This window comes from Vidua macroura, chromosome 6, assembly GCF_024509145.1.
Source record: "Vidua macroura isolate BioBank_ID:100142 chromosome 6, ASM2450914v1, whole genome shotgun sequence".
Classification (NCBI taxonomy): Eukaryota; Metazoa; Chordata; class Aves; order Passeriformes; family Viduidae; genus Vidua; species Vidua macroura.
Window position 1 is genome coordinate 22,757,100 of NC_071576.1, and position 26,861 is coordinate 22,783,960.

A 26,861-nucleotide genomic window follows, 5' to 3' on the forward strand; every position below is an offset into this window, starting at 1 on the left:
TGCTGTTATATTTTCATAAAGTGCTCTTCATCCTCTGGTCTCTCCAAAACCTCTTTGTGTTAGCATTTTCAAAAATGAAAAATAATCAATAGAAATAATTTCTAATTTTGAGATCAACACATAACTACAAAAATTCCTTGATATTTCTTGCCAGCTTGTTCAAAAGTTAAATTCTGGCGGAAAAAAATGACTTTTTTTTTCCTAGACCTTCCTTTGTGGAGAAAACAAATTCATACACTATTTACCTAATGCCAATAGAGAGGAAAGGAAAATAAACCAGCAAAACATGGCAAAATGTCTTCATACACCTTATATTCTTAAAATATATAGTAAAACAAAAATGACCAGCCTGACCATCATTGAACTCAAGCACAGCCTCCATTTACCAAGCACAGCCTCCTAAAGACAACTTGGACCTCAACAACCAACCACAATGCTTAGCTGTTGCTCAACAAGCTATACTCTGAAGAAGACTTTGAAAAGAGAACTGGTTCCTTAATTCAAAAGCACCCTATTTCAATAATGCTAACTGAATTGCTGAATTCCACAAAACAATCAGTGTCATGCTGAGGGACCCTCCAAGTAACACAGAATAAAAAAAGCAATGTGATAATGGCTCTGTTTTCAGAAACCCACTAGTGGCTGGGTGTTCAGTGATAACTCAGGTCACAAGCAATTTACATGTTCCCTAGAGGTAGTAATTCTTAGTATTTATTAGAATAAATCCTGCTAAACTTCCACAAATTTTGCTAAGAATCTGTCTCTTCAGACACTACAAATAACCCCCATTTGCTATCTTTCAAATTTAGATGCCTGTCTGTATAGAGTCATGAGGCTCTCTGCCTTCTCTCATTACACCAGTGACAGACAGCTCCCACAACTTCTGCCTCTCTGTGAAATGAGGATGGGGCTACTTTCATGGTAGCAGTGGTTTGTTTCAGAATCCTGAGCTATGTTGCAGAAATGTTGACTTTTATTTTCCCTTTTATTTCAAAGGATCTGTTCTTGAGAGCCTGAGCCCACTGCACAACAGTGTCTACAACTGCTACTTTACAGTTACAGCACTAACCACTAGTGAACTGTCTTCTGGACAGTCTAGTTAAAAGTTTCCATACTGCCTGGCTCTCTCTTCCACTGAGCAACATGCTGGCTTGAGGTAAAATCACTCGTGACACCTTTCCGCTTCTTCATAAAGCCCCATAACTATTCTCAGATAGGCTGTTAGAGGAGAAGGCCTATTCAAGCTTCTCAGACATTTTTGAACATCTGTGTGTATGTGTTTATACACAGGTCCTGCCTGGTTCCTCTTTTATATCTGCAGCTTTTCACAGCCTTCTATCTTTAAATGCTTGCAGTTTATTCTGTGATTTGCTTTATGACTTCTGTGTCCAACCTCTCCAGTTGGTATCTAAGATACTAAATACATGTGAAACAGTAACCCCAAGTAAACTGCTGCTGAGGAGAAATCAGGGCCCTAGTGTAAGCAATCAATGGAGAGAGTGAAGAAGAAAAACAGCTGTTCCTGCAGCAAGGACTACTACTGTGAGAGTAGTAGTTTCAGAGACACAAACTGGGCACAACAGCCTCTGACACATACCAGTAGCTTGGTGCAAAGCTGAAGAAAATATGATTCCCCAGTTTCCAAGAACAAATATTTGGCTCCAGTTAGTTTAATCACAGCAATATTTAGCACTGTTCTTGGAGCCATGTACCTCTTTTAGCAGCAAGGAAGCTTTGAGTGGCCCATCCACCATGGTTCTACTAGCCTAACCCTAGCCAAACCTGGGCTTTACCTAAGCCCTGATCCTCTTAGTTAAATAGCAGGGTAACTCTTTGTTTCAGCTTCAGAGAGGGTAGTTTAGCACAATGCAGCTAGACCAGCTCTACAAAGGAAACACGAGCTGAAGTTCTCAATTCTCACTGGATTACAAGTATTCACAGAGGAGTGACTATCCTGAACTTCACAGCTGTTACCTAGCCTCTATTACTCCTTCAGTTCTGGCTGTTGCATATCATCATTAATATTATCATCCACCTTCATGCATGCACTGCATAGGAATTCACAGAAATGGGGAAGGATAGCAAAATGCAACCTACAGTTATCATGGACACACATAACAACAGTATCCAGAGGAGATGGAGAGATTCTCTTGGAAAGGTTAAAATTACAGGGTGGCAACTGTAACAGTACTCTTGAAAATGTGAAAAAGAAGGCAGAATCCAGCACACAGACACCTTCATGTAAGTCCACTCAACAAACCAGTTTTGTCAATGTATTGAGAACTTCATTTTTACATTTACTTTTAAATTTATCTGTAACCTTGCTTTATATACTGTACTAAAAACTTAAATTGCACTATACAGTAGACCAAAACTTTTGATTCAGCTATACATCTAATACAGGGTTGACATAATTTTATTTGTTTGGATAATCCCATTAAATGCCAGAGTACACCGTGATGTTCCAGTGTACCATAGGGTGTTTTATATTGACTGTGGCCATTCACCCTATAAAATTTCTGGTAGGATAACTGGAGTTTTTGGCAGGTGGTAAAGTGTGGGAGGCAGTTTGGAACTGTATGTTAAGTGCATTAGCTGAATGTTTGTGCTAGAGGATCAGCAAAATAATCACTGACACAAATAAAGGAAATGTCATATTTTAAGTTTCAGAGATAAATATTCAAGAGATGAACCCCTCCACAAACTTTTCTTTCAGTCTCTGAAAACACAGAGAACACTACATTAGTGACACTTAAGTCATGTTTTCACAGTTCCATTGCAAAACGGAAGATCAGAAACATAATTTTTCAAAGCATTCTGGAAGATAATGTGTCCACATATTCCATTACAGCACTATCACAAATTACTGTGAGCCATGGGTAGTATGGGTTTACAAGACTATGCTCTACCTGCCAATAGGTCTGCATAAATGATTGGGTCCTCATTTTCTAAGAACTTATCAGCAGATAAGCCTGTTTGAAATAATTAGCCACTAGAGAAAGATGAAGATTTGATTCTGTAACTCCCAGTGATTTTCTATCAGATACTTTCACGTCTACTACTTGACTTCACTATGTAGCTGATTCACAAGTCTCAGCTATGTCTTTCTGCACTAAGAGCTTTTCTGCAAGACCGAAGAAAAATGTAAAGAATGTCCTGGCCCTTTATTACAGGCCAAGCTTAAACAAGAGAGCATCTTGAGCCAAAGTCTAAAGCAAAAAGGAACCACTTGAGCCAAGGTAGTTTTTTTCCCTCCCCAGCCATATTTTAAGGGGGTCTTCCAACTCTAGGAAACTCAGCCTATGCTCCCTTCTGTTTAGTCTTTTTAATCCCGGGGGTATAAATTCCCTGCACAGCTGAACCCAGACTGTTACCTAGGAAGCACTACATGTAGAAGAGGCAGCTGTGTTTCTTCTTGCTGATAAGTTTTTTCCCTGCCAGTTCTTGAAAAAAGATGAAAGCATCCCAGCATACCCACCACCCCCACTTTCACGGTCTTTGGCACTGTCAGTCACCTGTGGAATACGTCCCTGGCTCACAGGGTGCAGCACTGTGAAGGCTGTTCTGGAATCCATTCAGTTGCTTTTCAGTGGAGGTCAACCTAAGAGGTAAAACCATAAAATTAGACAGAAGTAAGTGATATAGCGAGGAAGAATAAAAGTCTCAAATAAAAAAATGAGTTTACATAATCTCAGTGGGACTGTAACCATGAAGCTGTGCCTGAATGTGGTACGAAAAAGGCAGTGACAGCAAATGACTCCAAAAAGCAGAGCAAGACAAATGAACAGTCAAGCCACCAGGGAAACTTCAATGTGACTAAAACACTTAATTGTCTCATATGCCTTGGAAGCTGATTCTGGAGTATAAAGAAGATATTAAATTGTACTGGACCACCAACATACATTGCAACTAGTAACGCTATGGTCATCTTAGTCCAATGATTTGAATTAAAGTGATTAAGCAACTGTTGCACAGAAATGCACATGCTGTCAAAACATACTACATTCAAAGTTAAGTCTTTGCATCTTGCCTCCGCAGAGAGAGCTCATTTAGCCAAGATTTCTCACTTATCTTGCAAACTGAGACACACGGGATGCATCTAATTTTCAGTAATCCAGTGCCATTGTCAAGCAGATACCTTATGCAAATCCTTCTGCATTGATCTCAGCACTTGAGTTACAGCAAAACTACACTGAAGACTACAAGCGCACTTTGACTCGGAAAGATCTATTACCAAACTGAGACCATGTTCTCCTATAGAAAAATTGGTTCTACTCACAAGAGAAGGGCAAGCATCTATTCTGTCCTTAAAAATCTATACAATTATCCTTTTACTCCTGGCTTGTCTCTCCTCCCTTATTCTTCCTTCTGGCCCAACTCATTTCCGATCACTACAGACTTTTTTGCGTGCACACTCATCTCTGCCTGAGTCATCCTTCACTCTTTCAGTTCTGCAGTGTTACAGTTGCTCTTCCCCTGAAGAGCATCATGATCTCCAATCCCCATGGGATGCCCTGGCAACTAACTGACTGTTATTCACTGTTTAAACACGTCTATGGTTTTATCTGAAAACCTTTTGCTTCCAGATTTCAAGGTCAGCAAGGTGCCAGAAACCCCAGTGTTTCTGACAGCTAAAAGGTCTGTGAGGGACTCCTGCATTTTATTTCAGCTGGATTTCAGTGGAATGAATTGGAGTCCATACATGAAGGGAGAGGGATGCAGATATATTTGCATACCACAATCCCTTACTTCAGTCAGTCTTAACTGGAAATGCTATTGTCAAATGAGGTACCTGTTTCTGTGTTTATTGTCTCTTGGAGAGAATTTTGGATCTGTACCTATGCGTTTTTTTTTTTTTTTGGCTGATACTGCATAGTCCTTCTGGAAGCTGAGAATCCAGATGGATCTTTATGCTTCTTACATAGAGGTTCTATGCTCATAATTAGCTTGCCCACTTTTTTAACACAGCACAACTGACAGCCAAATTCAGCTCACCCTTCTGTAAGCAGAATGCAAGACTAGTAGTTGAAAAAGTAATCAAGAATGCCAGCAAGTACAACAACAATAAACAAGCAAAACAGGGAACAGTCACTCTTCTACCTTATTGTTCAGAGAATTTCTTTATCTCCACAGACTTGCCCTCCTTCTCTGCCTACCGACAACATTGGGTACCTTGATTCTTGCAGTTTCAACAGTCACCTCATTCTGAGAGCTCATTCTCAGCTCAGCTCCTGGCATCTCCCACCATGCTAAGATCACTTCCTCATACTCTCTGTGCTGTCCTGATGAAAGCTTCAGTGCCAGAACATATTCACTGTTTAAACTGAGGTAATCCCTTTCCACTTTCTTCCTCCTTGGATTGGCTGAAACCCTACTGTTTTTTCTCAGTTTCCTACTGTCAATGTCTCTGTTGTTTTTGCTTCCACTTCTCCAGTGCTATGTTCCACTTTTCCAGTCCATTGTTATGTTCACCACTTCTTACTCAATACTAACAAAAACAGTCCCAACTGTCCCCTCCATTTAAATATCTGTCATTGCTCTTTTCTATCTCCTATATGATGGCTAACTCCTCCTCAAAACTGATACTGGCTTCCTTAGTTTAGGTACAACACTAGCATTCAGCTGCCCAGCCTTGGACTGCAAATTCTGTTCCACAGGCGAAAGATAAATACTTTTTTGATTGAATTTTGAACACCTTTGTGTTAACAACATATTTCTGGGATGCTACAGATGCATCTAAAGGTCCAGTGGAACCAGACAGATCTGACACTAACATATTCACATCACAAAAGCCCAGGTTTGACAAGAGGACAGCAAAAGACGTAAAGACCCAGAGGCAGGGAAGCTTGCTCCCCTTTGTTGTTCTTGGATGGGGTACCCCTGCATGTGTATCTGTGTGCATGATCTGAGGCTAGCCAAGGGCTACGAACTACGGGTCTAGTGAGCCCAGCTGTGTCAGGGTGTTAAATCAAGGCATGTCTCTCAGATGCACTGCTTTTACTGCCAAAAATGTCTAAGGGTCAGGCAGCCTGAATAACCCAGATATTCAGGAGCTGAAAAAACAAGCGTGCTGCAGTGCAGCGGTAGCAAAACAGTCAAAGGGGTTCCAGTAACTGTTAGATGTGTGTTCTGCTGCCTGTCCTCCTATCAGTGGGCACTCGGTTTCTGTGTGTGATGTACCTGGCTCACTAAAGACACTTCACACATGGGCAAGACAGGATACAAAACAAAGCCAGAGTGTTTTGCAGGGCCTTGCTCTGTGATCATCATCTGCTTTTGGCACATTTGCTAGGCTTGGCCAGTGGATCCTAGAAAAGCTGGCTACTTCTGTGTCCAACTGCAGTCAGAACTCCTCCCCACTCTGGGACAGATTTTCCAAACCCTAGAGAAATGGATCCCCTCTACCCTATTTCTGTACTAGTTACAATAGAGAAGAACTTTGGCTCTTCTACTGCTGGCACCATGTAAAACAAAAGAGAACACAGTAGAAAGATTTTTCTTCTGTAGTGGTGGGACTTGAAAGAAATATTTCTTTTGAAAGGCTTACCAAATAGAGTTGTTATGACATTTACAGAGATGCTCAGTACAAGAAATTATGCCATGCTGATCAATATCCCCAACAGTTTGTAATGTTCCAGTCTACTACTGGTAAATTTGGTGATCTTATCTCTTACTGATAACATCCTGAACAATAGGCTCCTTTTCCCTACCTAGCATTTCCTCTTCTTATATACAGTGGTCTAATATTGACAGATCAATTTTTCTGAGATGTTTTCTTTGACTGATGGTTCTGTTCACAGGTTGCTCAAAGCCTTACTCTTTTTGACACTGTCACAGAGAGAAGGTTTCTGAGAAGTTACTATGTGAATGATAGCACAGAAATGTGTATTTATTACGACTTAGGCATTCCTAAAGGCAGAAAGATTTTTCATCTACCACCAGTTCACTCTTGTGAACAGTTGAGCTAATGTATTTTTCTACTTTGCATGCTGTCATCTATAATGTGAAGAGTCTATACACCAAATACTGCTTCCAGGGAACATCTGCTTCATTCCATTGCTTATAAATACTGTGTCTGTGATCTCTATCTCAAAATATCAGCAGGTCCCTTCATGGTTCACAGACCTGTCAATAGTAGTGGCAACACGAGCAGTGGGAAAGACCCAGTCTGACTCTGAGAAAGAAAAAAGTGCTTGTTGTGTTAGATGTTCAAAAACTATCTATTAGTGATACAAGCACATTTGATCAAAACTACAGAGCCCTGTGAGACCATTTTATGGCACTATATTTCAGCATAGAGCTGCATACTAAACCATTTCTCCCAGTTAGTCTTTTTCCACACCTTAATATGGGCCCCAGTTTTCCACTCTGTTAGTTTAAGCAAGGAGTCTGCTTTGGACATAATCCATTATAAAGTCAACCTACCACCTTTTACAAAAACAAGAGAAGCCAGGAACTGAAAAGACAAGACTGAATTGTCTGGCTGTTCCATTACTTTTTTCCTTTATGTTTCAACCAGGAAAGTGTCCAAGTTACTAGACAGTTTTTGAATTAGTCAGTAATGTTCATCTTTAGCATCTCATTCTGTTTGTAGTTGAGTTTTCTACTTGTTTCTTCCTTTTCTGGAAGCCACGTGTGCTGGCTGGAGAGAATTGATAACGCATGCAAGGAGGAGATAGGTCAAAGAGACAAAGCTGATTTTAGTTTTGTCATCACAGTCCTGTCTCTGGAGAAATTCTAGAAACAACTTGAAAGAGATAATCTTTATTAAGATGTGAAGCAAAAGCCAGGCAGTGAAAGAGCAAACAGAAATAAGGTCTGGCTTACTGAAATATATGGGGGGAGAAAGAGACATGAGAGCTTTAACAACAGAATGGGATTCATTTCAGTGAGTCTTATGTAAATAATACATAGCCCTGAGATCCCCTTTGAGGAAAGATATCAGAAAAACTGCCAAGAAGTATTAGAGAGTGCGAGAAGGCAGCAAATCAAAATGTGACCTGACAGACAAAAGAAGCAGCCAAAAGATGTTATGGAGAGGGATATTTGCCATGTCATAACCTAACGACATGGTAGTCTCACCAGAAAAGTACTATTTTGGATGCCACACTCCAAGCACTCTGACAAACTGAAGAAAAAACAGTAAATTCAAGACAATTAAGGACTTGGCAGGTAGAATTACTATCTGAGGTTAACAAAATTTTGCTTAGACTTGTTGAGGTTAAGTTACTCCAAGAAGTAAAAGAATATTCAAAAGATGGAAAGTACATGAGAAGGTGTTTAGGGTTCAGGAAAGAGGAACAGGGTACAACAGGCTGAAACAAAAGAAAAATTCAGAAAAGAATTCAAAAGAAAAATTCAGAAAAAATCAGCACATCAGGAGAAACCAGGTGATTAAAAGGTTATCTAGATTCTTAAATAGATTTTTATAGCACACAGTAGAGCTTTTACCACTGGACTTTTCTGAAAGCAGACTACACAATGTGTCTGAAAATACTCTGTACAAATTATCAGGGACTGCAGAAAACAGGCTGAAGCATGCAAGACATCTTTTTCTCCTCTAGTCCATGTTCCTTTTACACAGAGGCTTTTCTCCATTCACTCTCCTCTGTAGATGTGTATCTGGTCTTTTCCTGACAACAATGAATGGATTAAATTAGTCTGAGACATAGCAGTTTTTAAACGCTCAGCTCTCAGTGTGCTGGAAATACAGCTAGGCACTGTTGTTTTCCATGTAAGTGAAAAAATGTTACTGCAAGATCCCATGAATGGCAAGAATGGGTTTGGAGCCTTGTGCTGGAGACTGAAAGGCAACTTGGAAAATATTTCCGGAGCGGCTCCTTGCAGCCTTCAATACTTGGATTAGTGTTCTGAAATTCTGAAGGAATCTTTTGCTTTTTTTCCCCCTTCTGTGCATTTTTGGTGCTGAACTTTTTCCGGTTTTCCCACACTCCTGCCTGTCACAGAGCAGAAACCACAAAAATGCAGCAAAGTAAAGTCTGTCCAAGGAGCTGCAATTCCATCTCACAAGGATAAACATTTCCCTTGCCAAGAAGTGAGCACAGCACACCGGCATCTTCAAATACACATCCCCGCTGCCCAGCAGAGAAACCCACTGACACAGCCTGTCACCTGTACTAACAAGAGCCACCCAACATGAAAGAAATCAGATAGCAAAGCCACCAGAGCATACCTGCCAGACCTGGTGCTCACATCTGCATTTGCTGAGCTGACAAAATTTACTAACATCTTGTTTTCTTTTTAAATAGTTTTGGGGGATTAACTCTGTGTGCTATCTCTTAAGATAGCAAGAGTATAGGGAGCAAATACACAAACTTCCCTAAAGCAGTTCTGTCCAAGTTCCTTAAATATGCCTTGCAGTTCCAGATTTGATTCACACACAGTGACTACATCTTCATGAGGTGTCTTTCATCAGTAATCTAAAGCTAAAACTTCTCTCTTTAAACAGGAAGTGAAAACAGAATCAGGAAATCTCACAGGAGCTTGCTCTGAAAGCTTTACAACTCTTCTGGCTGTAGAGTAAGTACAAGGAAGGAAGTTATGAAATCAGTTTTTCAGGATGAAACAAGTCTGAGGATATATGAGGAAAAACCTGATGAAGGATTTAGACTAAAGCAGTTCTGCCATTTAAGAGGAGATAAACAGAGAGTTGAGGAAGCTGAAAACCCAGAAGTCTTGCTCACATTTTCTCATAATGCACAAAAGAGAAAACATACCAAGAAATGGAAAGGAAGAAAACTTATAATCAGTAAGCAAAATTTCATGATGAATATTTTTGTTTGTTTCTAAAGACAGCATTTGTTTTTAAGGATAACTGTCAAATCCATCCACTTACCTTAGAATAGCAAGCATTATTTAACTAAAAGCTTACTAAAAGTTAAAAGAAGAATTTCTACATTAAATGAGAAAAGCTATCATTACATCAGGCACAATATAAGCATTTCACATGAAATAAACACTTGTGCTTGAAGGCCTAAATCCAACATGGTGTGTTAAATTTATGGGAAAACTTGGCTCAGGGCAGATTATCTTGTTAAAGGTATTGAATTGCTTTGTTGCTTTGTTTTGGCACCCTCTTCTAGATTCTAGCTCCCATTAAAGATTAGACAGAGGGAGTGACTTAAGTGCCTAAAAATCAATTGGTGCTCTCAAGTTATTTGAGACATCTGCATGGCACTGACAGATACAACACAAGAACTACAGAAGACCTGTACTCATCTGGAAGAGCAGCTGGAAGTCAGATGGAATAGCCCTGGGCATCCAAAATGCCACTAACACCCAGTATTTACGTTACTGAATCCCACTCTGGAATCAATTTGACAGTTCCTATGTCCTTACCTTTGTACGCTGTTACAGTTACCTTCCATATCCTTATGAAACACAACTGCAACACAGTGCAATGCTTATTTCAGTATGTACACCTCAGGTTATTCTGAGATTTATCCTGGACAGCACAGCCAAAAAGATCTGTCAGAGTCAGATGTAGACAGTTTCTTCTCCAATATTCATTTTCAGGGGAACCAATGCCAACTCCCAATTGTGGATGGAAGAGATAAAACTTACTTGGATATCCTCTGGGCTGTAGCCTTTCTGATCCCTGCCTGTCTGTGGTTTGTTGGAGGTTTTGGAATCAGCTGAGGAGCTGTACTCTGGGATGGCATCACTTTGTCCAAACTGGCTGTCTTCTGGCTAGCAGAAGTGGCATTTGATGTCTTGCGGGCATCAGAGCCAGCTGGCACAGATATATGACTGGTGCTGGATTGTGAGCAGTTGGCAGAAACAGCCTGGGTAAAAAAAGAAAAACATCCCATAGTAATTGGTGATTACCTCTGTGAACATTGCTGAGAATGCTGATGGAGGTGGGTGATTTTTGTGAGGGATATTATCTGCCTGGTGAAGGCAACCCCAGGGCTCCAGGGAAAGTCCCACACATAAAGAGTTAAGTTGTTAAGACAGTGAATTTTATGCCCCTGGAAACCAGGACTAGCTTCTAGGAAGGCAGACAACCTCACTATGCCACAGAATTCTACTATTCCAGATTAAAAAACAAGAGGCCAAATCCTCAATTTAATCTTGAAGCGGGCTTCCATCCACAAAGAAGTGAAGATTTCATTACATTGACTTTCTGCATTATCTTGATAAATTATTCTTTATGTGGGAGTTAGGATTGAGACACAGTTCTAGGAAAGAGAAAGGTTATGGGGAAGATGATACAATGCTACTATCAGGTCTAACTGTGCAGGTCACTGGAATAACAGAAAAACTCTAGGGTACCTTCTTCTGAAAAAGGAACTTTAACTCTACCACTGACAAAAAGGAAATCCCCAGTAATATCAGGGAACAGAAAATATTTCTATTCCTATAGCATATGGGAGAGTAAGCATGTTGGAGATGTGACACAGGGAACAAAAGGATCTGCATGTTATGAGACACTGAAGAACTGAGCAATGGCCTGGCAAAGCAGGAACTGGAGAATATTTCCTCTATGGGAGCTCTGCAGACTGCTAAACTCTCTTCAGAAAGGAGCAACCTGCTGAGAGTTCTGCTTTGTCTTTCCTCGAAGTCAGTCAGATTCCCAGGATAGAGGCAATACCATAACCTTGTAATTTGGCATCTAGAGGTCAGAGATAAGGGGAAGAGCTGAGCCCTCCATGTGACCCTGGGAGCAGTGCCCTTCACTGAGTTTGTCCTCAGTTTTTCCTTGGGTGGAAAATACACAAAGCCACAGCAAATGGGCTCCAGGCTCCAGAGAAAACCACAGTCTGAGAGCTGGCTGAGTCTCAGCACACAGACAGGAAAAGCCCCTCTCCCCCGCAATTCTCTGGCAAATGGCAGAGCAGTGGTGTGTGGGAAGGCGTTTCTGACAGGCAGGGCTCTAGGGAGAGAAGGAAATGCAGGAGCCAAAACAGGCCTGTTTCCTAACTAGAGCTCACTGACAGGACACCCTTGGGCTCCCAATCCTTCTTAACCTCTCCCTTCCCTGAAGTTCTACCTTGATTGCAGCTTCCAGATTCTCAATAAGGAAGCTAGTACAAGTGCAGAAGTCTGGAAAATAGCAGACACACCCCACATCTCCCCAGAAAAACAAACTACAATGGAACTTGGAACTTAGTCTCTTGCATCTCAGAGCCTGACACATTGTAGGGCTGGGATGGAGACTCTCAAATCCCTGCACCCACTTCTTATTCAGTAGTGACATTTCACTGTGAAATTATATTATCCATCTTTCCTGTAAGTTCTTTTGATATTATGCACTTTTCCTGGAAATTCTTTTTCTTGTCACCAAAATCACTCAGATCCTGGAGTTCACAACACATACAGTCATAACCCTTTGCCTGTGTTAATATGCACGGGCAAGGAGATCCATGACTCCGAATAAACAGCAAGCATGGATGCTCTAACAAAGCCTGATCAGCAAAAACTGTGTTGAAACCTGCCTAAAGAAAGGTCATGGATGTTTTTCTTGGGGGTTACAGACTTCTGAAAATGCCTTTGTCTCCACATTGTGCTGAGATTCTGGCTGTCTTCCAGGCAAGAATGGGGAGACTGGAAGCTGACAAGGACCACAGCTTCTGGATTCAGCTACAAAGTATACTGCCCTGCTGTGAACTCCATGGGGATAGGACAGGAAACCAGGAGAAGCTTCTGTGCAAATAAAGAGGACAGCTGGGGAGAGCAGAGTCTGACCACACAAAGGAAGGGCTGGGAAGCTTTCAGCACATCCAAAACATAGGAGACAGACCTTACCACTCATGATTCTGAAAACTAAGGGTCTAGGGAGAGCAGAAGCCCAGACAAACCCTGACAGATGCAGTCCTGAAGCAGGCAGCACCCTACAACCATTGCTGCTTCAAGTCAAAAACTTTCAATTACAGTTCCCAGTCTGGCAGATTTAACTTGATGTTGAGGAGACATGTGCTACCCTAACAAGTCTCTAGGGCTACAAATCTGAAAAATACTAAAAAAGCTATACGACATTTTAGCTAGAATTTCTGTAAATTATTAGTGAGTTAATTCTTGCGCACAATTTTCTGGGGAGGGGGAACAGCATTGACCCTGTCTTGCCCATTAAGAAAGCACTGACACAGAAAATATTTTTTCCTATATCACAGACTGAAGCAGTATCTTCTTGTTTCAATGTCTACAATACCATACACAAAGTATTCCTTGTACAAAAAAAAAAGAAAATTTTAAATTAGAAAATCTCAGTGGGTACACCTTGTCAGTAAGGACAATGAACATCTAACAGTATTAGTCAGTAGCAGCTAAGTTTGGGCTGTTAGTGATTAAAAGCAGAGGTAGTGTAGTACTCTGAAGAAAAGCAGATCTATTAATGATTTTCAAAAACAGAAAGAATGTTCCTGGCACTTACCATCCCTGTATCTAACACCCATCCCTAGCAGTAATGGAACAAATGTTGCAAGCAAAAACATGTTCACTGTGTGACCAGAGGAGGTAATGAAGCTCATTTCCTGTGAATCTGTCTTACAGTATCTAATATAAAGCATACCTTAAATTATGCCTCCCTTCATGGGTCTGGGCATTCTTGTGTTGGATTTTGTGCTGTCTAATTACGAGTGGTCTCATACTGAAGCCATTGCCTTAATGGCAACAGTAGTCGAACCCCCTTCCCAGATACATGTCTCTTGATTTTAATGTAATTTGTATGGAACATAGCTGTGAGATTTTTATCCCACAGTCATTCACATTCAATTGGATCAGCAAATCTGAAAAAGATGAGAGACTCAGCAGCAGTGTATGAGAACTGACAGATGCACACTCACATGTATTGCATAGAGAGCCGTGCAGCTAGTTCCAAATCCCTGACACTGCAAACTGAGATGTTTATAAGCAATAAACAATAAAGAGATTTTAAGTTAAAAAAAAAAAAGAAAAAAACAAACCAAACAAAACACAACCCACCACTTTTAGAAAAGCAGTTATGTTTCAGATAACATTGCAAAAATACAGAGAATTAATAGCCTTGGAAGACCTTTTCAGTCATATAAATTTTTTAGTGGAAATTATTTTGAACACATACTAATGAATTCAGTTAAATCATTTTGGATACAACGATTGGTTGAATTGAAAATTCAGAAAGTGGCGATAAAGAGCAGGCTCAAAATGTACTATTAACTACCACAGTGTTAAACTGCACTAAGAAGAGTATCTTGGGGTCTTAAAGAAGAGCAAGCTCATGGCATGCCCAGATTGTCCTGAACCATGTCCTCTGGTAAATTCTTCAGAGCAAGAAAAAAATATACTTTTTTCAGTTGACTTGGTGCCCTCTGTTTTATTTCTTTTGGTACTGGTAGCTCTCTGGGGCAAGGACTGAGCTGTATCATTGTATTGGAAAGATAGTTAAATACATCTGGGCGTTACCATAATTCTAATAATAGTGACAGGATCAGAAACATGGGGACAAAATTTCAGCTGGTATAAATCAACTTAGACTACTGCTTTCAGAATAGTTGCTCTGTTTTACTTACACTGAGACTTTGACTCATCAGTATCACAAGACTCAAAAGGAAAAATGGCAGTTAGCACATTTAGTGGGAAAACAATCTGAGGGAGAAAGCTGCAAAACAAGAATGAACAAGAAACGGAAGGAAAAGAGATACTGCAAATCTGACAGCAGTTCAATATATAATAGTTTAGAAAACAGTTTAATGATGTTCAAGGCTGCATTCAAAGATGCCCTCAGGCAGCAATAATATAGTTCTAGGAATACTAGGAATATTATTCACAGTATTCAGCACTTCCAGTCAGATCTAAATAAAAGGTAAGGATGCCAGAAGAGAATGACAAATATTAAAAGACAAAAATTAGCTGAACTTCATAAAAGGAAGAATATTTCAGAGGACATACAATTTTTAAATGACTGAGAGGAGAATTATTTAAGATTAATTTAGCCTAATCTTCTACAGCATAAAATCTACTTAAACTGGTGAATGAAGCTGTGATCATGTAACTGCCCACACAACTCATTATCATGATTCATGTCTTATTTAACATGAGCCTTTTTGATGTAAGCAGGACTGACAGGGATCATTCCACCATACAATTGTACTTCGCTTGTTTTAATTTAGCTTTTTTCCCATGTGAAATGTTTGGCATAAAATTTTAAACCCAGTAGATGCTAGGCCAAGCAGACAGAACATAGCCACACAAAGAAGGAACCTTCCTAACAGCTAATGGCATCTTTCCAGTACAGGAAACAATTAGAGAATAAACAATGATGGTATATTAACTGTCTTGCCAACCGCAGAAGTGATAATAACATCTAGGTCATAACATGTCACATGAAGTCTCCTTTAAAAATACTGCCATAAGCATGTTTTTCTTGCCTTTTGGTTTGATTTTGTAATTCTTGTTCCTTGATTTTACTGATATCAGTTTTAAGCTTCTTGTCTCTACTTTCAAACTCTTCCCCTTCATATTTTTGTTCATTTTTCTCAAGGTCTGTACTGTGTCTGTTCCTGGTCTGTATCACTCCACCTATTTGTTTGTTAGATTCTCATCCAGCCAGTTTGGAGTTTTTCTTTTTGTCCAAGCAATCAAGTACCTATTCTGCAGTCAAAGGTCTATTCCTACCGTGCTACACTGTGTGAACTAGCTTCTGCATACAATGAGTGAAAACTGTTTGTTATAATTCCTCTTCCTCCACCCACACAGTATTTGATATTCCACAGACTGTTAAATGCCTGGAGAAATCATCACCATTCTTACGTGTCTGGAAAGTGTTCAACCAAGAGTGGGTGCTGCAACAAAGCACACAACAAGCCTTCATGTTAACACACATGGTAAGACAGAGCCAGTGCATGGTAAATGGAGGGATTCTTATGACACAAATACTTGACTAAAAAAGCCCATGCTTTCCAGTGCATCCATCTCATCTCCAACATACTGAGCTGGTTAATGTACAGGAGAAGCATTTGCTGTGTTATTATTCATGATGCTTCTGTTACTTGATCACATATATATAGTCACACATGTAACTAGTCCCTTTGCCAGAGACAGAAGGAAAGACTGGCACCTAGTCATCTTGCATGGTCACACCACACTCAGGGTGCAGCTCAAGATATATTAATCAATAGATGCACATCAGCTACTGACAAATGGCTAGTCTGCCTTCTAACCATAACAAGAACTTGAACAATCAGATGAAACAGTCTCAGGGATATCCTGCATGCATTCCCCAAAGTAGAGAGATGATGATACTCTTTCAAGTGATAGACAGGCCTTCAGTCTTGGGGGATGTATTTCTTCTGCTGAGGGAAGACTGACACATTTGAATGTAGCAGACAAGACAACAAAGGGTGAAGTAGATCTCAATAAATGGGAAGGAAGAGAAACAAAACAGCAGGCAATGGGAGATAGGTAGCATAGGTAACACTGACAAGGAAATGTGGTAAAGCTATGCAGGCTTGGATAAGCTACATGAACTCTAGCTAAAAGGGGAAGGGTGAGGGTCAGCCTAAATGAGGATCAAACATGAAAGGGTGGTGCAGAAGTCAAAGCAGTGTGAGTGGGAAGATGTAGGTCAGAGAATGCATAAACAACAGAAAAGATAAGGCAGTTCTTATAAAGGCCAAGCTAAAGAACTAAAGTCTGAGAAGCTAACTAGCAGAAGGAAGAAGTCAGTGACAGAAAGCTAGAGAGGGTACAGGGGAAGGCAAGGGTAGTGTCATGACTGGCAGGGTGGGCATCAGAGGATTGATGCAACTGTTATTGGAAGAGGAGAGATGGCTGGCTCCATACAATGTCTTGGACAAGAAGTGTCCAAGAGACAATCATTTTATTAAGATGACATTTTATTCATGACAGAAAGTCTGAAGGCCCCCATGTTCAGCAAGTACTTTTCTTCAATAACATCAAATTCAGTGCAGCCCGAGTCATGCAGCATGGCAATAGCCTCAACACAGCAACTCCAAAATGCTTGGCTCAGAAGGAGAAGGGAGGGAGAGAAAGGAGGGGGACATTGTGGGGGTGAGAGGAGGTTTAACAAAGAATCATTTTAACAGAAACTCCTGAGTAATGGCTCTGCCCCAGGCCAAGAATAACATCAGCTCAATGTCAGCAGTTAGAAGAGGGCTCAGCCAGGCCCCATGGCCAGCTCCAGCCTCCTCACAGGCACAAGCCAGTTTATGGCCCTTTCCTGAGCTTGTGAGCAGCTACATCTGCCCACCCAGAGCCCAGTGGACAGAGATGAAAGGAAGACCTCCTGCATGGAGTAAGAGTGAGAAGACTGTAGGTGAGAGAAGTTGAGGATGGAAACTACATGGCTAAGTAAGGGCCTTGAAAAAAGGACAGCAAGGAGCAAAAAGCAGAAGGGCCTCTCCTTCACAATACTTCCAGAAAAGGATGAGGGCAATTTGCCTATAACCTATTCTCAAGGGCCCTGACTAATGACTCATCTGCTTCACAGGAGGGAGAGTGGGTGTCCAGACCTCCATGTGTTAGGTCTGTTCATGGGGTCCAGTCATGCCAGACTGCCAACAAACAGCTCTGTGCTACTGGAGACCAAGTTGTTTTGAATGAAGGTTTGATCACCCAAAGGCTTCCTTCCTTTTAGCAGGGAAGCATTTTGGACATCACTCAGAATACATCTCTCTCTCTAAAAACAAAGTAAGGTAACACGTGTATCAATTAAGTCGTTATAACCTTGAAAGCTTCTCCCAGCAGAAGAAAAATGCTGTTCCACACAGAGTGGTCCACCTCTGGCATCTAGGAGTCATCCAGAACATCAATAATACCAGCCCTTTTTCATATTTCCTCCAGCTCTTTAGATGTCAACATAATGGAAGAAGCTATTGGGAACCACAGTATCAAAATGCTATCAAAATCACTGCAGGTAATACTGGTTCTGTTGCAACCTACTTTAAGAGCTACTTCCTTGACAAAATCTATCCTTACTGTCTCTGGATTTGTTTTCACATCTAAGACTCAGTCAGCACTGCTACGTCCAGGCAGGATTTTTTCTTAAGTTACCTGTTGCTGTGCTTGGTTTTGCTCCAACAGCTGTCTTGACTGAAGTTTCTGCTGCTGGAGTTGCTGCACAGCAAACTGAAGCTGATAGCTGGGATGTGCCAGAGGACCTCGTATCACCTTGTGGACACTGTTCTCCATCTCTCCTTCCAGGGCAAAATTATGATTCTCTGGACCCCTGAGGAAAGAAGAGCCATCATGTTTTCACTGCTCTGCCTATAAGGCACCACTGCTTCAAAAAGATCTCTTGATATTTAGACATCTATAAATTTGTATTAAGAGGCTTTAACAAACACAACACCTGCTGGAGGTGTCATGTGCCAACTGCTTCCTGCTAAGCACTTTCTTGAATATAGGCTGGGACTGTATTACTAAACATTCTCTTAAAGAGAAAAAGGGATAGGAGACTAAAAACTCTAAATGGGAATATTTCTGTGGCTGATTAGCATTGAAGACAGGCAGAATAGCAGCAGGAAAAAAAAGCTGATTCCCATCACTAATGAGATAATTATTTATTTAGATTGGTAGAGGCCTTAATACAGTCACACAAGGCTTACACTAAGTACATACCTGCTGCAGTGACAATAGAATAGAAACAGACATGCAGTGCAACATCCAGAGAGGATAAAGGACTGGTTGGGTGAGGTTGGAACTAGGATACATACTGACTCCATACAGTTACAGTCCAAAAGGTTTGGGGGGAGCGAGACAGGCTCATTTCTTTCCTCCTCAGAGAAATGCAAGCTTTTCTTAGAGGATAAAAGGCCTCTACAAAGACACAGGAGCTCTTAGAGCCCAGGCTTACATGGTAGGAGTTCAGCTGTGGCCTGCAACATGATAAGTACCAACAGCAGCTCACTAGCTTGCTTTGAAGTTTGTAAGCCTTGGCGAGAAGGCAGCACCAACACACTTCTACACAAGGCTGAGGGGCTTTGCAGAGAGCAGGTGGCAGACTGACAGGACCACAAGGTGTCCTGAAGAGGCTACAATGGCCCAGCAACTCACATATTCTGTGCTCACATGACAGATGTTGTATGATCCACCGAATCCTGACACTCTGGCTAATACAACCTTCAAGCCTCAATGCCTGAACTTCCCAAGTGTCTGTTGATCTCTGACGTGTTTCTCTTAGCCACTGCTTCCAAATATTTCCTTTGGATTCCCAGGGCAGGCTTCCCTTTTATTTCCCATCTACATCATACATCATACGTAACTGGGACATAAAAGATAACTGGTGTCTTTCATGCCACGATTTGGAATGTAGGTCATGGTTTTGGCAAGGGAGTTAGCTGCAATCTCTCTGCTTCAGGAACCTATCACAACTTACAGCCTAGATTCTTTAAATATATCTCAGCTTGCCTTGAATGTGTTGCTCCTTCCCCAAAAAGCTTTGTCATTGCAAACCCTTAAAACATTCAGAAATAAGAGAATTCACTCAAGCACTCTTTAAGATATTCATTCAAGTTGTATTATTAATTCTAGAACCTAATATCTGTTCCAACTCCTCCCATATCTACCTCCATCTCAGAACCTGCAATCCATAAAATTTACCCTTGGATCCAAAAGAATGTTTATGAAGCTCAGGACTGAGTGATTACTTCTAAAATGTAACAGTGAAGACAAAATGGAGGAGACAAAAGTGATATAAAACAACAACTCCACTAGAACTGGACCTGTCAATAGCCAGATTTTGTGCCACAGAGATAAAGTGCAATGACTGCAGTCTGCAGTACTGTGTGGGCCACTATCTAAATGGCAACATTTTAGTAACATTTCCCTGAATTCTCATTTCTTCTGTTTTGAGGTATCTAGCAAAGGATTAACTTATGGAATTGCAAACACTTAAGTCTGACTTTTTAAAAATGCACCAAGATTGCTGCCTTTCTCCAACCTTTGTCCATCCAATTCAATGAACTCTCAAATTCTCTCACTGGGTTTCTAACTTGCTTTAATTCACTTTTTCAGTTTCAGCCAATATACTGGACATAGCATTGCTCAGGCAAACTTGGCTTACGCTGCTCAGGAAAGCACTGTTGAAACTACATTATTCAACCTTTAGGAAGAACTAAATTTAAAAACACCAAACAAAACCACGTAACTCTGGCTAAGATTTTCTTGCGGCACAATCTTGTACAGAACTCGCTGCAGTTACAATACCTTCTCTCCATGTGACACAACAAAACAACACTTACTTTTTTTCTAGACATTATATTGACACCACTGTTGCTTGCCTAAGCAGATTTTATCCTCCTAGCCTGCAGAATCCTTCTGGATTGAGTATGCTTCTGTTGACTTCTATGACTGTTGACTTTCTTATTTACAGACAGAAATCAAAGTAAATGCATTATTCTGCATTTATGCATTATGTTACAAAACACAACTTCAACCTTCTATAATATAAACATACAGTACTTGACAACAGCAAGCCAGTGTATTTGCTGTCTCGGGATCACTTTCATAAAGAGATATTTCATCTTCAGTTTTTTTAAGTCCCCACATAACATGTTATCAAGTGCTGATATTACATCTAAGGCTATGTTTGCCCTGGTACAGAACAGGCTTAGGATCTGAGACTCAATACCCTGCTTCCAGAGACGTGCTCCAGCTCTCAGTCTATTTACCATTCTCACAGGAACGCATCATAGAGCATCTCCTATCTCAGTCTCTGCCTGTTGGATGATTTATTAAAGCATGACAACACTTCTGCACCCTGAAGCAGAAATTAGTTCTGCCTAAGGAAATTACAACTGGTTCAGCACCATAATGAAGGCTGCAAAACAGCTGTAGAGAACCTCACACCTTAACGGATATTAAAGAGTTCACTTGTTAGGAAGACTGTATAAATACCCCAAACTGAATTAAAAGCTTTCTCAAAACTTACACTGTTTTAGGCAAAGCCAAAAATAACCAGAAAAAACCTCCCCTAATGGAAATGAGGATGGTAGAGTCAGTACACACTGACCTGCGTGCTTTCAATTCAGGATTATTGCTTGAACACTAATGATTGAATATTCATTTCTTCACATGTACAGATAACAGATTTAGGCACAGAGGCACACACATGCAAATGGGAAATAGAAATTCCTGCCTGTGCCACCAGAAAAGATTTGGTTTCATTCTGTCAGCCAGGCTGGTTGTGAGCAATCTTCTCACAGCTTGCTCAGAATTATTTATGAGTTGCTTAGTTTAGAGACCTGGCCAGGATTCAGGCCTTCACTATGCACAGGAAATCTCAGCCTTTGGCATTATGGCCCATCCTTTGTAAGCAAGATTCTGTCCTTCCAGCGGCTCTTCAGGCTACTCAGTGTTTTTGGCAAGAAACCTACTTTCAACTGTAGTTTTCATAAAGGCTGGGCCAGAATTCTCTCTTCCAAATCACTGACAGCATAAAACCTCTCTGCTGCAGTTTTTGGTACCACAAAAGATACAGGTTTGCTTGTGAGACCATTTTCAACAAATCACCACGCAATTATGATAGGGATCCAGTCCAGAAGGGCTAAACCACCATACATTCATCTCCAGGTTTTCTGGTTCCAAACTCCCTTTCTGCTCTAGCTCCCTTTTCCAATCTGTTAGCCCTTTTCTAATATAAGCAACCTTTATGCAATCAACTACTTACCCCCATACTAGAAACTAATGTCAGTGTACTAAAATACTAAATACTAATAAAATGTTAATGCATTTTTTCATTGATTACAGGAAAAAAAAATCTCAATGAAATCCAGTCTCCATACAGAAGGGATGCGAGTATTGGCTCTTACAAGAAAGGAGAGAGCTGGCTTCTGTTTCCATTTCAAAAGAATTTGAAGGGAATTCCAAGGACTGAAGTTGTAGACAAGACCAGACCCCAGAACACCAGTCACTGAGGATCTCATAGTTGTAAAGAACTATAGGACAAACAGCAAGCCTGTACTAAAAGAATGACACATCAGGCTTGCATTTATATTTCAACTGAAGCCTTCTTCCCATGGCACAGCTGGGCACTTGCTTGATACCAGTTCCTGTGTGGCAGGCAACAATACCAATTCATGAAGTACACTGGTGTTCTCCATATATCACTCACTAAACAGGCACTTTTGAAATGCTTAAAAAGTGGCTACATCCCATTGAAAGGCAGTACAAACTAGGCTCAAATTATTGTGCAAATGAAGTTTCAGCATTCATGAAGAATATTCCTCTGTTTAACCCTGCTTAGTTTGTAAGAACTGATAGGATCACGGCAGAAATCAGTATGTCTGGAGGTCTAGCAAACTGAGAAAAAAATTACCTTTCTACTGAACAAGGAAACAAGCTGACACCTAAATTACTTTGCATCCTTTCCTGTAAAGACTGGAGCTAAGGAGGAACAAGAACCATTGCTGGCAACAAGGGAACCCAGTGCATTTATAAATCAGTTTTCCCACCTTGCCATAGAATGAAAGACAACCTTGGGCAGCAGTTTCCTTCCCACAGGGCATTCAGATGGTATGACAAGTCTAGGAAGTTTTCAGTACAAATCCTTGGTAAGCACTAGCTGCTAGAAAGTAGTTGGCATAGTAACTAATGATTTTGTCTAGTGTGGCAGCTCCCAGCATCCTGCTGACTTATGTTCAGGCACTCAGAAAAACACAGAACATTTTCTTTGGCACATTATGTGCTTCTTCCATCCCTAACAATAGGTCCTAGATTGGGGCTGGCTACAGAGCAATGATAAACAGAGTGGGATGAAGCCCAGGACGCTGGGGTTCTGGCTGGGATGCAGAAGTTTTGGGCCTCTCACTTGCCTCAAGGCCTTTCTTTGTCTTTCTTCCTCTTTCCTTCCCCTCAGCTTCAAAAGCAATAAATTAAAAACTGAAAAACAGAGCAACAAGTCTTTGAGAATGGTTTGCTCCTGGCCTCTGCTGTTATCAGGAGTGTCTATGAAAGAGTGACTTTGGTGCAGTTCAGTCAGCAAGAGTCTACATTTTAGCAAGGACTGTAGCTCTGTTTGCTGGAATGTGCAAGCCTGTAAAAACCTCCTGCTTTGTAACAGAGCATGAGCTGTGTTACAAAGGTAAAGAAAAACAGTTTCACAAAACACCAGGGCAAACAAAGCATTTTGAATATTTCTGTAAGAGCTAAGCCTGGGATTTTGGAGCTCTGAGGCTCTGGGAGCTGTCCAGAACTTGCCATGGTACAGGTACTTGGAGTCAGGGAAGGGGCAGGAAGCAGCTGGCCTGTATAAAATGAGGATGTCATCATCTGACCTGCAATCTACTTTTGTACTCTTCAGGAGAAGCTAAGGAAAAGCTTCTGAAGTTAATGAGAGGCTCGTTAAGGCTGCATTGGCACAAGAAACTTGCAGAACCGCATTTTGGGTTCAAATCCAGTTCAAAGTGAAAAGTACAGTCTCCCACAGTCGACGTGGTGCAGAGATGCAGGAGAGTTTGTCACAGACCATCAATCGAACTTTATTATTGATGAGGCATCATGAAATAGTTTCAGCCTTAGTTCTTCAGCTCCCCCTTTTCCCAGTAGCTCAAGCTGCTTTTACTTACAGAAAGTATATTTGTGTCATGAGAAAACAGAAGATGTATAATATCCATGTGCAAAACCTTAGGACTGCGTTGGTTTAGGCAAAAAACATGAAAGGTTTTGTGCATTTAACTACAATTTCCAAATCCATTCACAGGTTAACTGTAAGAGCTACCAGAGGCACAATTCAAGCATTCCAGAACATTTTAATATGCACAGTATCTAGCAAATTGCTATTCTCGCAATTCCCCCTTTCAGCTGAGAGAACTGATATTGTTTAAAGAATTTTACTCAGAAACAAATATGTGAGCAATGGCATCCAGCTTATCTCCTTGTGGTGCAGGACCTACACATTTCAGTGGCTGTAGGAGTCCATGTGTCACACTCAGTTGCACAACTCCACAAGCAGGCATACATTCAGCGTCAAGAATTTCCCCCAACATTCCCAATTAAATTGTCACTTTTTTATTACATGATATTCCTCTTATTTCAGGACTAAGCCTTCACTACTAGAACTATGCCTCCTTTGAGCTCAGCCAGCCTCGGTACACTTAGCTCTCTTCTTTTTCCTCAACTCAGTCCCTTCTGGCCTTGACTGCACGTTGCTTTTCTGTGAACTTTTTCCACGTTATTATTCCAGATGTGCATGCACAATAGCTATACATGGAAAGCTCACTGCTTTCTTGCTCCTTCACTTTTTTCTACAACTACTATCAAAGTCCACAGGCTTCCTTCTTTTCTGGTGTATGTTGCTGGATAATTTATTTCCTGCTCTCTAGCTTCTGAAAATTATTCTTGCTGTTCCTCACCATTGATAAACCTGGGTTTTGGAACACCAGTATTTTCTTATAAACAAGGCAATGGAGATCAGGAATTAAGTGCCTTTTACATCCTAGGCCTCCATATACAGGAAAGATCATGAGTGTTAAGTGACTAACCTGCTAGGTTAGAAATGAAGTGCATCAAAACAGCTTTCTGATAGTCTAGGAGGAGAAGGGCAGAATGATATTATGGAACACTGGAAAACCTCTTCAGGAAAGGTCTAACCTATCTCAGCTACTCCTGGATTTAGCAGGCATTATCAATCAGAAGCCCTAAACATGCCAGTCTCAGCAAATGAAATCAAATCTTTACCCTTCAGTGAAGACAATTTTTGTTGGGCCCCTAGTAGCATCCTTGGCTTTGTGCCTGTTACAAAATACTGTCAGTCTCTCTGATCTGGGGAATACTTGGCAGGTAAACAACACATTTGTTTCTTCTTCTCTTTACACACAGCAGCTCTGGAATTTACTAGCAGAAAGCCTGAATCAAGAAAGCCTGAATCAGCTGACTGCAAAGTTCAGTGTCTTCATCCTATTGTGGCTCGTCAGGTCACTGGAAAGGTAACAAAGGTAACTGAGCATACCTCCTCCAAGTGATAACAAAATCACAAGCCTTTCTACCCTCAAATAGTGCAACCACAGGGTTGAGCTTTACTGAGTGGAAGGCCCTTCTGGCTTCTCCACACCTGCAAACACAGAGCCTGCAAAAATATTTGAATAACAAGGCATATAAACAGTAAGACTAAAACAGAAACCTGGTATCACTTTGCTGTCACAAGGAAGTTTTGGGGAGGACTACCTGCTTAACTCCAACATGCAACTGCCTGAACTGTGTTGTGTGGTCCCACACACCCTACTCCCAGTTTTAAAGTATTAATTAAGGAATTTCAAACAGAGCAGGGAGGATCCAATTAATTTACTTCACTGTACTCTCTGGTTCTGCTTTTATTAAGGTAAGTCATTCAGGCTAAAAACATGTGTTAAGTGCCATCTTAAATTTGATCACTTATCCTAATCCAGGAAGAGTTACTGGTATGAATATACACACTTCACAGAATCCAAAGTACCAGAAAATTAGATGCAGTATTGCACCACTTAGAGATGGAAAAGGTACTCCTCACTGAGGAGGTTCCACTGTAAAAGACTAGCATTAATTAAGTGGACCAACTTGATGAAGATGCATTGTAATGACATTCTTCTACTATTTCTCTTTCACTGTAGACAAGTTTATTGAAAACCAAACTGAAAAAGACTTACAGGCTCTATTTATTTCTAGACAGCCTTTTTTAGTGCTTTACGCAAGCAGATTTTGCATTTTACAGGTGGAGAGCAGAAGTAGCACACAAGGATGAAAACAATAAATGTTTTCTCTCTAGAGAGGCAGGGGTTAAGTCAGGACCACTAAATTAGCCCTGCACCCCATAATGCCTTTGAAAAGCCACTCAGAGTTTACAGGGAAAGAGTGAGACTGTTGCTGCTGACCCAGCCAACATTTGGTTCCTATTACAGCGAATAAATCTCCCCCTCCTCCTTTTCTTTTCTTACCCCCTTTTTATATTAAAAGTCCATCAAACACATTTTTTTCCCTTTCATATTTTCCATTAAGCTTCCTCCTGCGTAAGCTTTCCTGGAGTGCGGTGCTCTTTGCTATATGTGCTCAAGCAGCAGCTGCAAGATCCCAATGAGTAAGAAAAGGGGGAATGAAGAAAGCAGCTCAGACTCCTCTTTAAATCCCAAGAGGCAAGTGAAAAGTTACAACTGGGCTAAACTGGTGAAATCTAGAGCACTTGAGAAGAATAAACAAACAAACAAACAGGCTGCTGAGTTTCACAGGGTTAGGATTCATGAGATGGGGGAGAGTATTCAAAGCCCTGCCCAGAGCTAAACGCCCCTGCCACCATCAGTATCCCAAAAGACACAGCACAGGATGGTGTTACACTAGAGGGCCTTAAGGATTACTTAGGGTTGTGCTGTCCAGGTATCAATCCACTTGAGGCCCAAACAAATTTTTAGTGCCATATGCACTTTACTTTGGCTATTTTGTTGTCTAAATATTAAATATCTAGTATACTGAAACCTTTAAAGAGCACATCAAGCCTCTAGATTTCACAAAATTTGCACTGCAATTAATTAAAACAACTAACTTGGCTTGACATCCAGTACAACTACCACCTTGTTATGTGGTAGATGAAGACACTTATGAGTGTCTCTTAGAGATGATTTGATAAATCTGGCAGCTTAGATGGTCTGTCTATGGGGACAACGCAGTTGAAGTATACAGTTGACTGACATCATGACTGTAGATTTCAAGAATTATAGCCAGATAAGAAAACTTCACAAAAGAAGCAATAACTCTACATTTATAATCTCCACACCTAAAGGGAAGGCTAGAATCTGTTCTGCATTTCCTGAGCAACATCTACAAATTCATCTAATCAGGGATTGTGGAAAGTGTCACCTGAAAGCCAGCTGGCTACAGTTATCTTAATCTAAATGTTCCAAGTAAAAGAGGTAGAGAATCAGCACAGCACCAGTAAG

The 26,861-nt window shown here is 40.8% G+C and overlaps 1 protein-coding gene across 7 annotated transcripts in view; it reads right to left on the minus strand.

Moving 5' to 3' along the window:
- The window catches only part of TTLL5 (tubulin tyrosine ligase like 5), a 131,267-nt gene that overhangs the window by 13,565 nt on the left and 90,841 nt on the right, over positions 1 to 26,861 (minus strand). For 6 of the 7 annotated variants that reach the window (XR_008437431.1, XM_053979192.1, XM_053979189.1 and 3 more), the window contains 3 exons: positions 18,013 to 18,187; positions 10,585 to 10,805; positions 3,516 to 3,601 (listed from right to left, as the gene is read on the minus strand). Coding sequence is in view for 6 of the 7 variants with exons in the window: in XM_053979192.1 (XP_053835167.1) it covers positions 3,516 to 3,601; positions 10,585 to 10,805; positions 18,013 to 18,187 (482 nt within the window). In the remaining variant the exon portion in view is untranslated. Of the gene's footprint in view, positions 1 to 3,515; positions 3,602 to 10,584; positions 10,806 to 18,012; positions 18,188 to 26,861 lie in introns of those variants that run through there. The other variant, XM_053979195.1, reaches the window with a different exon arrangement.